The 13,718-nt window shown below is 37.2% G+C and overlaps 1 protein-coding gene across 2 annotated transcripts in view; it reads left to right on the top strand.

Annotated features, from left to right (window-relative positions):
- MAN1A1 (mannosidase alpha class 1A member 1) overlaps window positions 1-13,718 on the top strand; it is a 252,455-nt gene that overhangs the window by 31,497 nt on the left and 207,240 nt on the right. For both annotated transcript variants that reach the window (XM_036993505.2, XM_036993512.2), the window contains exons 2-3: window positions 7,098-7,194; window positions 9,690-9,805. In XM_036993505.2, coding sequence (XP_036849400.1) covers window positions 7,098-7,194; window positions 9,690-9,805 — 213 coding nt within the window. The remainder of the gene's footprint in view (window positions 1-7,097; window positions 7,195-9,689; window positions 9,806-13,718) is intronic.

Genomic DNA, 13,718 nt, shown 5'->3' with positions numbered 1-13,718 from the left:
GTTTTTTTTCCATACTGTTTTTTAAAAACCCCTCTTTTGAGCCCAAGGCACAAGCCAAGGAGCTGGCCCTGCACACAAAACCAGGGATCCGATGTGTCCTATCCCTTCTATGCCAGGATAAAATACAGGACTGTTAAATTTGCATGTAGGATAAATGTAGACACATTTTTTTTAGTGTAAGTTATGTCCCATGCAATCTTTTTATTTCCTAAATCTGGCCCCCTACACTATCATTTACAGTTCACACCCAGCTTTCAATAGGTACTCAATAAACAGTAATTGTCATTGTAACACTGAGAAGAAGAACCTTGGAAATAGAACACATTAGCAGCCTTGGGGTAAGGGAGAGCGAACTAACATATTTCAGTGTCTGAAAGAGATAAATTGAGCAAGGCACATGAATGAGTGTTTTAATTTGATATGGGGTAAAATTGGAAACTGTTGAGGCTGGGAGGGTTTTTCTCCATGCTGGTGATAAAGATAGAAGGTGCTGCACTCGAGCCTTGCTCATTGAAGGACTGTGTCAAGAGGAGGGTCATTCCCAAGACTGTCTTAGGTGGTGGCATTTTGATGCCTGTTAAAGTGAGAGGGTGCTAAGCACCGTAATCATGGTAGACTCCAGGCCAGCAGTCTCTGCAAATCAGTCATAGCTCACTTCATGTCCTGTCACCTCCAAGTGACATTGGCCTCTTTACTGCCCTATCTGGTTAATTGACTTTTCCTGAATTGCCCTGCCCATTCTGAGTGTACCTAAGTGTCCTCTTTTCCTTCAGGCTGTTCTCCCCGATCTTTGCTTAACTCCTGCAGACTGGGAGGGCAGCAAGGAGGTGGTGTGTGCAAAGGCCCACAGAACTCATGGATGTCTTCTACCAGCCAGGAGCATCATCAGATTTGATCTCTTGACCATGCTGTGAGGAATATAATGCTATTGTTTTTTAAATAAAGACTTTATTTCTTAGAGCAGGCTAAGGCCTACTGCAAAACTGAGTAGAAAGTATAGAGAATTAGCATTTTTTCCTGCCCTAATGCACCCCATTCTCCCCCACTATTAACATCATTGGAACCACAGTGGTATGTTTGTTCCAATCAATTTGTTTTTTAAAGATAAGAAAACTAAGGGATTGGGAGATCAGACCCTTGGGCAGCAGGGCTTTCTCTGCCCCCGCTGAGCCTGCTTGCCTTGCTCCCTCTGACCACTGGTTTCGGCACCAGATCCCTCCCTGGCCCAGTGCGCCATCTGGTCCTCAGCCATCCCTGCCACCAGGAAGAGGAGGTGGTGGCTAGACTGTTGGATGCCCACATACCTAGAAGGTATTTTCCAGCAGATAAGTGGAAGTTTGGAGAAGCTATAACTTGATTCCCTGAAGTTATTTTTTATCTATTTTCTTTGCTTCCACTTTTCAGTTCCACCAAAGATGAAAGGAGGTAGCTACAGTGATCCTGAAAATGTTTTGTGTCACCATTTGATCTGAAAGTTCTGAATTTACCTTCATGTGACAGCCAAGTAATTTCTGACAAAGTTTGGTGAAAATGACTGCCAGACTTAAAATCAGTGTTTTCAAAACTTCAGCTCTTTCTACCTTAACAGTTAGTGACATAGATTGACTTCCCATCTTGTACCTCACCTGGACAAGACACAGCCCTCATGCCCTCTAGAATAACAGTAATGTGAGCATCACTGGTCTATAATTTCTTCCCTTTAGTGCCAAATGGCAACTGTTAATGTGGTTGAGCCAAAGATGGCCTTTGTCTATTGACACCTACATTGCTCATTTCTTCCTTGTAGGCTGAGAGGTGTTAGCTCAAAAGCCTGCTGGCACCAAATTCACATTTTTATGTATCCAGTTACTTTTAAAATAGCCCAAACAAGCTTATTTTTAGTCATTTTGAGCCTGCCTGCTTTACACACCCCTCAAAACCTTATCCAGCCTCTGTTGACTATTGATAAAAGAGGGCCTTGTGGTTTTAAGCCCCAAGCTGCTAGTGCCCTTTGGCACTCACTGCCCCAGTCCCTACCCTGTTGGTGAATGACATCACTTAGCCACGAAGGCCTCCTCTCTCCTGGGACCCTCCTTGCCCTCCTCCCCTTCTGGATCCTGGCCTCTTCCCCTTAGGCCTCTGGGCATCCCCATGCTGAGGGACTTTTCCTCTTAGGAAACTCTGTCCAAGAACAACCCAGTAAAGTTTGTTGTATGTTACTGTCTTTTGTGGGCATCTCTTTTTCCTAGATCAGGCCCCACATCCTCAAGCAAGCCCCCTACACAGGTATGCCTGGCACAACCAAGATTCCCAGAAAGCCAGCATAGGAACCTTTAGAACTGAAGTCCGCCCATCCTGCCTTAGATCTGGGGAAGACCCTTTATAGAAAGGTCTTCATTCTTTCTTCCTTCACCTTTTTGATACAAAATAGTTGTCTGTCTTAAAAGTATACATTTATAAGTAGTTTGTATATATATATAAGTTTGCCTGGTTTTGTGCATATTTCATGGTAAGAAAATATATGAAGCTCTTTCAGATTGCAAAGATCAGAGAAATGCTTAGGTTTTTAATACTTATCAATCACTTCCTATGTGTCAGGAAATGTATTAAGCTCTTTATGTGCATTATTTTATTTACTCACCATAGTAACCAATAAGGCTGGTGCTTTTGTTTATTTACATGTTATGGGCATGGAAATGGGCTCAGAGAGATGAATTGTGTCACTTGGAGTCATGTCAATGATTGCAGAACTCAGATATGAACCCAGTTTGTCAGATGCTTATGCAAGTGATCTACTCGCATGCATTCCTCCTCAATTAGGGAGATTTTCTATACGAACACATGGAAAAGTAAGTAAACAGTCTCAGCAGGCTGAGAGCCACACCTCCTGGAGCCAGAAGAAAAAAATTCATCAACATTCAGGATTCCACAGCTTTGTAGTTCTGCAGCCGCTCTCCAGACCTAACATACTCCCCTGCAGCACCAGACAGATGACTGAGTCCCCATGTTTGCCTCCCAGTCTCTTCTTGCTTTTCTTTCCTCACCTTCTGTCTTTCATGGTTTCAACTGCTCCATGACTCGTTTTTATGGCTTTTTCTCTTTTATGTATTTGTACTTCTCTGCTTTTACATCTCTCTGCAGGCATCTGGATTCTCTGCTGCTTTCTCCCGGTTATATTCCCATAGGTACAGTCGATGATTATTAGGCTTGTCCATATTTTGGAGAGAGCTTCGTACCCTAACACCTCACCTCCATGCCTCATGGCCAGCTCTCAGTCATCTGCCTTTGGGTCAGGCGCCAGGCCTGGATCAGTCACAGTTGGGACCAGTGACCCAAATCACACTGTACAAACTGTGGAAATTTTGTGAAGACCCCACAAGAGGGGGCTGTAAATGAATGGGACTTGAATTTGTAGGCCTTTTTCAGATGGCAGTTGAAAGCCTAAAGTCTGTTCATCAGACTAGTTTGGCAAAAACAGTGAGATTTTTTTAAAATTTAATTTGTCTATTATGAATGACTTAAGATCATGTCATTAAAGCATCAGCAAATAAAAACATTTGCTAAGGGTAGTTCCTAGTGACAAAAATACAAGTTATGAAATCTACACATATCTGGGGAAATTCAAGCATATTTTCCTTTATTTATGATTTCCTGTGTCTTTAATTAGGTCAGGACATAAAATTGAAAACAAGCTTAGGTAAAACAGTAGAGTTGTATACAACATTTAATTAGATTTCTTATTGTTCTCTTATATTTATTAACATTTATGAGTGTATAAGAAAGGAGAATGTTAAGCTTCCAAATATTATCTATTAGATTATAAGCATAATAGAATCATGCACACTTTACTTTTAGTGCTTTAGCATCTTATTAGTCGTAGTGTAATAGACACTCAATAAATGACATTGCCTGATTACTCAGCCCTGATGCCAATTGAGAAGTGCTAATGAAAGAATCTTCTTAGGCAGAGTCAAGAAGTAAGGCTATTTTTTTGGATACTTTATGCTTAAATTCCAGCCTCTGTGGGTCAAAATAATGGATTGCTATTATGAAATTTTATCTTATTCTCTCTTGTTTTTTCCATTCATACCATGTGTTTGCTGTATTTTTCACCAATGCAAATATGAATATTCAGGAAAAACTAAGTCTTTGGTTTGCTTTCATTTTATCTTTTTTCATGATAGTTTCAGTACTGTGTTTGAAGTCCTAACCAACATCTAATCTAGTTTAGGCCTATTTTAATCCTTCTACCTGTAATGTCAGGCTGTAGAACCCTAATTAAATTGACAAAAGACTACCAAACAAAATTAAGGAGCCTGTGAAGAGAGAGGATTAATCCTATCCTCTCTTTGTTAGTAGTTGAATTTTAGAAGTAACCTTGTCCTGTCAGCTCACAAGCACACAGAGTCTGCAGAGATTAAGTGCCTTTATCCCCGTGATCCCTCAACTGGCCAGTGGCTTAATACTGTAAAATTAGTAGCTAGTAGCATTTGACCTTTTCAGATATTTATATAAATCAAACATCTGAATTGCAAAGTTGATTTTATATATGACTTGTGAATTTAATCTCACTGTTATTCTAAACACACACACGCACACAAACATCATGTCTCATGTTTGGCTGTAACAATAAATCATTTCTAGAGGTGACCAGCCACCAGAATCAGTTAACAATATGGTTGTTCCTCTTCTTTTGACAGATTCTTGGAGAAACTACCCCTTATGTTCCATTCAGGACATTTGGAACATATTCTTTTTTTCTCTCTCCAACTCATAGAAATCCCATGGGATGAGGAACCCATTTTTGAGAAATGTGTCACAGCAACTTTTGAAATGTTGGAAGATAAGCAATTAGTGTTAGATTTTCCCTTGTGAAAAAAGATAAGAAAAGTTAATATTTACTACAGAGGTAACTCAAGGAGGTTCTGTACTAGGGTTACAGTGTATAAATGATGCTTTTTAACAAAGCAACAGCCTTCTACAGGAAAGCTTTATGCTGGCTTTGAGTTATTAACAGTATATGGAACTGGTTTCCTTTCAGACGTGGAGCTGAAACAAATCATCAGAATTGTTTTTTCTATTCTTGTGTCAGATATATTTCAAAAGCTTTTGAATTCATATCTTTGGAAATTTACAGAAATGAAGAGTTTACCAAAGGTAACATTTTATGGGAAAACCAAATCAAATTCAGATGTAATTTGTAGCACTTTGATAGGTGTTTTTGTGGATTTCATACACCTAGTCTTTCAAAGGCTCATTGGTTACTTTTTCTATGATATGAATTTAATTGGTTTCAGTATAGGTTAAAACTCAATGAACATGTGATTATCCTCCATGTGCCAAGCAGTGTGCTAGGTGCCTCACACAGGCTATGCTCATGTAATCCTTACATACAATTCCTGTGAGGAATCATTCCAATTTTTCAGAAAGAGTCACACAAAAACTGCCTCTTCCATGATTGTCTGACCAATCTGTGGTAGTATAGGGATCATAAATCAGGTTATTTTATCCTCTAATCTATTATACTCTCTGATAAAATTCATTTATAAGGAGAAAATCTTAGAAACACTACCTTATACACTTTCTGCTGTTTGCTGGGAGATCAACAATCTGATTCATCAAAGGAAGATTCTGTTGCTGAGTCATTACAGGAAGATGATTCCTGTGCTGGTTAATGCCATGGGTTTGGGGTCAGGCCAACATGGGCACGAGCCCTGGCTCCTCAGCAGGGGAGAAGTGCCATGACTGAGTAAAGTTGTTTGTTTTAACTTCCAAGCCTCAGTTTATTCGTCTTCCAAACAATGGTAAAACATGTTTCATATGTTTGTACTGAGAATTGAATACAATACTGAATATAGAACGTTTAGCAGAGTACCCAGCAGACAATGCAAATTCTTGGTAGCTATTACTCGTAACAATAGCAGTGAGATAGGAAGATAATACAGAAATTGGTTTAAGAAAGATGTTCATTATTGTGTTCAGGGACATGTGAAGACTTTCCTACTGATAAAATTATATTGATCTCACTGAAGATTTTTAGTATGAAATAGCTTTTATATAGTATATATAACTTCAGGTGATTTTTTTAAATGTCTTTAAAATATGGAGCCAGATTAGACCATTTTCAGATTATGTCCATATTTTAATTACTGTTGCTAAAAGATTTGGAATAGTGGTCTAAATAAATTCTAGACAGGTGAGGAGTCCCCAACCATTTAAAAAAAAAGTATACAAAAATAATTATATGTATTGTTTGAGTCATTGAAAAAATTGATATAAATATACAGTAGTTACACAAGTATTTTGACAGACTCTTAGAACAACTTCTCCTCTTGAAAATCATCCGCTTTCTACTAGAGTTAATGTCTAGCACAATAGATCAGAACTTTGTTTATAAGCAGGAGAAATTAACTTGGTTTTCATTATGTATAGATAAATTAATTATCTTAAAATTGATAAAGGAAAAAAATTATATAACTAATTTGTAGCAGAGAGGTTCGTCCTTTAAAATTATTCCTCTACAGAGTCTAAATTGGGAATATACAGGATCAGTCATACACCCATATATATACAATTAAAGATTGATTATATTAAAATAAGATGAAGTTTCTCAAATCTGAATATAGTCAGGGTTTCATTTTTTATTTCTTAGAGATAGCTTAAAATACTTCTCATAGATTGGTCAAGATACATCAAAGTGTTTAAAGTGATAACTTTGGATATAAGGTTGACAGAGTTTGGAGAACCTTGTGTAAAGCTATGAATTTTAACTCTAGAGTCTTTGCAGATTTAATCTGTCAGGAGAGTGAAATAGATAAATGTAAGGATGGTTCATCCTTTTAGGATAAGCTAAGTATCTGTTGCTGTGAACTGAGTTTTGAAAATGATTAAGGATTAAATGGATTCAAAAAAGAAAAATCTCCATTTGTAAACATAAAAGGTCAATGTATATGTATGTGTTCTAGTTTATTCGTACCATCATCACCATTTTAGTTAATCATCATTCCTTTAAGCAGTGCATTTTAATGTTTTAACCTCCAGATTTTCAATATATGGTCTATTTCACAGCAAAAACATCTCAAATTCAAATTATAACCCTGTTTCATTTCTTTTCTCAGATGATGAAACATGCTTGGAATAATTATAAACGTTATGCCTGGGGATTAAATGAACTGAAACCTGTATCAAAAGAAGGCCATTCGAGTAGTTTGTTTGGTGAGTAGAATGTGCTTTGGTTCCTTAGTGACAGAAGTGACAACTTCTCTCCAATTGACTGAACTTGTGGGTGGTGAAGGAGGTTGTGTGATCCTCCAGGCCATGTTGCTAGGAAACTTGCACACCTCATGGAGTTATCTGCGAGGGCTGTGCATACATAGTGTGTCCTTCAGACAGAATGCTGGCTGCACATTAGAATCGCTTGCACACTTTGAAAACATATCAGTGCCTGGGGCACATTTGCTATATGACTCTCATTTAATGAATATGGGTGCAGCCTCATGATTCTTAGCTCCTGGGATAATAACCAGCAGAGGAGCATTTGGTCAGCTGCTCTAACTGCTTCCTGTCAGGTAAACTATGTCTTTATCGATAAGCTGGCCAAGGCAACCAGCCATGCTGAGCTTCACTATATCTGAGTGACTCTGCTTTGGCTCTGGTTTTCTTCCATTTGTGCCACGAAGGAGAAAGTGAGGATAGATTAGGTCAGTTACATGATCTTCCATTTGTCTGCTTTGGCACACTTTATTGCATGTGGTCCTCACAGCATCCATCTGTGATTGATACTGCAAGTATTAATGACATACCCATGGCAGAGGAGAGGAAGCTAAGTAACAGGAGTGTGAGATAGATTCCTCAGTCACAGAGCCGCCCAGGGCCCTTCCCACAGTTCTCGATTCTTTTTTAACCCCTACAATTTTGTGTATAAGTAACAGGATGAAGGGAGTGGAGTTTTATTTGACACTTCTGAATTTCCTATAGAAAATGTGACTAAACTTTAATTAAAGGTATTAAATAGTGTCAAATCGTGTAGTAAACAAGTATCAGCTGACACTGTGTGCCAAGAGCCACTTGTACATCATGTCATTCAACTTCATTGTTATATGCATTTTAAAGAGAAAAAATGAAGCTCAGACAATAGCTCGCCCAGTGTTAGCCACCTACGAACTCGCAAGTTTGGGACTTGAACCCTGGTATGGCTAAGGTCAGAGTCCATGTTCCTAACCATACTATGCTTTTCTGTTTAATTAAGACCTTCTATGTGTTTGGCTTTCCCTCCAGTGCTAGTGTTAATAAACACAATTCAAGTCTTTGCACAGTTCATGGCCTACTGCAGAAGACATATGTGTAAATAGTGAATTACTAAACAGTAGGTGGCTCAGTATATATTCACATGAAGTCTGAGGAACCAGCAGGAACTCTGGTAGGGAGAGGGGCATTGCAAGAACAGTTTAGAATAATGGAAGAAAGGCTGGTTGGCCTATCACAGTAACATAGTTTAGAGATGAACAGAGCCCCAAATTGGAGTAGTGGCAGTAGATACGATTTCAGACATTTCTATAAAGTAGTGTTTTCAGGATATGGTGACCAGTTAACATGGGTGACGGAGAGGTAGGAATTGAAGAAACTTGGAAACTTCATGCGGACTCAGTACTGTTGCTCACAAGGGCTGTGAGTGGAGTCATATCAGGAATTGATATTTGCTTGTGGCTCTGGGGCTCGTATGTAGGGCATGAGAGGGCTAGTGTCAGTTTAAGGCCCCTACAGACCTCTTGGCCAAACAAAATGGATGCCAAGGCAGTGGTAGAATACAGTCACTTAGGTAAACTCTACATTTTTTAGTCACTTAGCTAAATACTCGTTATATTTTCATTGCTCACTGTAACTTTTTAAAAATTTAATTTCATGTTCACTTTTCTCCCTATTAAAGTTGCTTGTACCATTAGGAAATCAGTTCTGTGCAAATTTGCCATAACCTTCATAAAAGAGATAATTTTTTTCTGTTAATACATTGATGGGTTTCATTTATTATTAAGCATTAAAAATATACTGAAGTGTGGAGATGAACAAGACATGACCTCTATATTTAAGGAAGTTTACAGACTAGAAGAGATGCATGCAAGTAATTATAATGGGAGACAGGAGGTGGTAAGTGCAGGAACAATGTGCCGTCCTCATGCAGAAGGGGTTCCGAGGAAATAAATCAGAGTAAAAACAGGCTGGGTTGGTGGGAGGGGAGGTTAGGATCAGTCAGGGTTTCAAAAAGGGGGTGGAATTCCATTTTTGAGTAGTGGTTTTTTAGAGCTATCTCTAAACAAACTTAGATCTAATTATATTTAAATAGTTTTGCACAGGTGCCCTTTAATATAATAGCATTAAAATTAATATGTGTTAGCTCCTTTGTTTCAGGTCTGTGTTTTTCTTGGTAGAGAATGTATCACCAGTGAAATTTATAAGAGATTTATTTTCTACAACTTAGAAGAAACTTTTAAGGATTAGTGTTATCAATCCATAGGCTATGATAATTACTAGTTTGGTTTTGGTACAGCTTTTAAGGTTTCTTTTACTGAGAGAATTTTAGACTCTGTTCAATATTACTGTTATTAATAAATTCAGTATTATCTTCTCTTTCTCCCTTCCCAAGGTTTGATCAACTTGCAAGTAGGTATCTGTCAAAAGTATTTTATTGAATAAATATTTTTTGATATTTTCAGGTAATATCAAAGGAGCTACAATAGTAGATGCCCTAGATACACTTTTTATTATGGAAATGAAACAAGAATTTGAAGAGGCAAAATCATGGGTTGAAGAAAATCTGGATTTTAATGTGGTAAGTTAAACAGAAGTTGCCAGTTCAGTTCTTAAATCTCAGTTAACACATTATAAGGCAGATTATTGTGTTGTAGCTCAGCAGAAACAAATAATGTCATCTTAAATAATATCATGTTATATTCTTAACTTGCCCTCCCTTGCTACCCAAAGGTATGTCTTTGTTTTTTTGGAAAATTAAGATTAAGAAATCAATATTTATCAAAACCTGTGTGTGCTGAGTATTCTTGTTTAAGTCCCACAACAACCCTATGAGATGGGTATTATTTTCACACCATTACAGAGTAGAAATTGAAGCCTCAGACACTTATCCAGACCACACAGCTGTCAGAAGTATGAGTCTAACACAGGTCTGTGTGGCTCCAGGGCTCACGCTTTTGCACTGTGCTATGGTGCACGGTAAATGGAGCACAGGGTACTTGGTGAGCTACAGTTCAACAAAAGACCACAAGAGAAATTAAAATGGAGAGGTCCTGAAGAGGTATAGCATGCCTCCAGAGACCACACAGGGAATTCCAGGACAGTACAGACAGGGAGACAGGACCCAGGCTTACACCTTTATTAGAGCAGGTAGAGAAACTTAGGGTTCTTAAGCTAATGCCAGATTGGTCAATTCAAACCAAAAAAAGCTGAGTTTTTAAGAGGAAGGCCCAGGAAGAGGAGGACACTATTGATCACAAGGGCTGTCAGGGGAGTCATATCGGGAATTTGTATTTGTTCATGACTTTGGGGCTTTTACATAGGCATGCACTTGCATGAGAGGACCCTGCAGGCCTCTTGGCCAAACAAAATGTATGCCAAGGCAGTGGTACCATGGAGCTAACCACAGTTATAGCTAAGCTCTTGACATGCATCCAACAACAGCTGCATCCACTTTCTCATATACATAAGGCTTCAAACTTTGTTGATTGTATAACTTTAAAACATTATAAAGTTTTGTTAATACATGTTTGAAATTTTTGTATATGTGCTATCATTCTTAGCCAATACCTCAAAGACCATTGTACACCAAGGAAAAGTTTCAGAATTAAAGACAGTAGACACTTCTAATACTTCTTGATAATTTTGGCTTGGGAGATCTACATCTCATCAGAGCTAGTTTAATTCTATAGTCATAGTTTGCCTAATAATGAAGTGGACAAAGAGCTTGTTCTAAGAAAAGGAAGCATGTTAGCCCTGCCTTTTTTTAGTCACTGATTTATGTTTGCATTATTGATTGTATTTTTAATCTGATATTACTTTGGAGAAATCCTTGTAAGCCTCTTGTCTGTCTGTGAGCATTTGGTAATATCTGTAAGTCCCTTTATCTGGGCACAAGTAACATGCTGGGTGTTGAGAAAGGACAGTGTTTCCTGCTGACCACTCTGCTTTGTGGAGCTTTTGTTCTTCCACAGACTAAGTGAGGACATCAATGTCCTAACATTAAAGATCAGTAAAACTGAGTCTTTTTCCTATCTCTTTGGATTAAAGACATATATAAATTAAACATTTCAGTATTTTGTTTCTACTCCTCTAATTAGTTGCCAGGTATACTCCATTTTGTAGAAAACTGCCTTAAAGGACAGCAGATGAGTCTATGTTTAACCTGCCTTATAATTAAATTTAGAATATAAAGAAGACAGTATTCCAATATAAAGGGACCTTGGAGATCAAAGATGAGGAAATAGGCCCAAGGAGCTGGTGATTTGCTCAAGGTTCTACAGCTATTTTATTGGAATAACCTGTGGTAGTTCTGACATTATCAATAGAGCTGAATATCAAAAATAAAGGCAGTGGAAAAAAATTGTGTTTCCTTTTAAGGGTTTGTTCACTCTTAATAATACTTTTGTCCTGCCTTGTTATTTCTTAGTAAATTCAGCTGCCTACCCTTAAATACTTAAGGGCTTGTCTTCAGCTATATATGAGAGAGGGAATGGAGAGTGTGTTCCCTCCTCCCAACCTTTTGAAGAAATGTTGAGGAAGTGAAAACTGGATTCCTCCAAAATCTAATGATTGAAGACAGGAAAGTAAACTTCAGTGCTACTAAACCCAAATGGTGTACCAGTCCCTTGTCTGATAATTATAGCATTGCTGCCTCAAACCTACCCAAATATTGTAGCAATTCTTTGCTTTCATAACCAGTGGCAGATGGGAAATTCTGGAATCATTTGTTTAAAAATGAGTAAGCACAAGTCTCACAAACTAACAGACAAGGTAACAGAAGGCAATTGGCTGGCCTCAAACCATGACCGGGTGACATGAATGTATTCTGTGGACCATGGGAACCTGTGAGGAAACAGAGGGAATCTAATAAGTGGTATCAGATTATATAGAAGAGAAGAGTAAATTCCCTGGCTTCCTCACTTATAAGATAAAGAAATTGGACTATGGTTGAATGGTTGCTATAATATTGAACTTTAATGTCAGTGTCATCTTTGTTTACTTAAAATTCCATTTTTTTAAGCTTTTATGCAATTAGTTGACATTTTTGTGTAAAACATAATTTTACAACTGTTATTGATAACCTTGAGCTATATATCTTTCAAGATATATTTTAAAAATCATAGCCACCAGTCTCAAATATCTGTTTATTATACTATTCCTAAGGTGAGAGATCTTGAAACATATTTGTTGAACTTCTCTCTTTGGGTATTGCTGTATCTTCCTTTAAAGAATGTTATAAATAACATTCAAATAATGCTACTTCTCATTAAAATTAGTAAAAATGTAAATTCAGGGAAGCTATATTGATTTTCTCTCCTAATCATTATATTATAAAGTTCTTCAGCATATAGTGTTCCAGTTGTTTTTAATATCACATGAGAATTTGTATTATAATCACTCATTTTACACAGAGATTCAAGTGATTATGTGAACGATTACACAGTTTTCCTTCTCAAAACACTGAGAAAAATTTTCCATTTATCTGAGGAAGGAGAAATTGGAAAAACTTAAGCGAAGACAGAGAAAACTTACCATTTTTATGGATAACATGTAGTATCCTTCCAGCTTGGATAAATTATTGCTTGTTTTAAAATTAACACTTTTTTCTGATAAACTATTTTAATTGACAGTATGAGGGTATTACAAAAAAGTTAATGCATCCAAATTAATTGCAAAGGAAAAATAATAATGAAACACAAATAGAAACATTATTGTTGGGAGTTGATTTATCCACTGGTGCTCCTGAATATAAACAAATCTTATAGTCATGAATATATTTTTTTATATGTGAAATACTCAATTTGCATGACTTAAAGGTATGAAGTAAGTGTTTTTTATACTGTCATTAATAAAAACTCATTTTCCTTTAATTGAGTCATAGCAAGTTGTTTAGTTTGCATGCTTGGTAGCACAAAGTTCAAATGGCTTTAATAACTGACTTAGAATAAATCAGTGTGATAATACGTAGGCACAAGAGCTTCATAGGCGGAGCTTTGTTTTCAGTTTGAGTATCTGTAGAGGCACATAGGTTTGGCAGAAAACGCTGAGGGTAGACTCCAGTGGGTGAGCTTTCTGGTTTTAATTCAAAGTAATCCTGGGACAGAGAATCTATAATAGAGATTCAGTTACTCTTTGTGCATTCATTTTTTTTCATTCATGTATTAATTATTTACAAAATACCTTCTAAGGGTCAGGTACTTACCCTCATGGAGGTTATAGTCTAGCAGATAAAGTGGTCAGAATACCTAGATAGGGCCAGGTTTTCCTAGGAAGGAAGAAAAGAAAGGGGAACTACTATTTAAAGAGAATTTTGATAGTCCAAGTATTATGCTAGATGATTTTTTCATAGGTTATTTCATTTAGTCTTTGTGACAACTATATAGGGTAAGTGGTATTTTACCTGTTTTTATAGATGAAGATATGGTTAATTAATCTGCCTAAAATCATGAGTAAATAAGAGCTCTAGTTTGAACAAGGTTTGCCTAACTCAA

Source organism: Manis javanica, chromosome 13 (genome assembly GCF_040802235.1).
Source record: "Manis javanica isolate MJ-LG chromosome 13, MJ_LKY, whole genome shotgun sequence".
Classification (NCBI taxonomy): Eukaryota; Metazoa; Chordata; class Mammalia; order Pholidota; family Manidae; genus Manis; species Manis javanica.
Note: the sequence above shows the minus strand (reverse complement) of the source record. Positions and strands in the feature narration are given on the sequence as shown.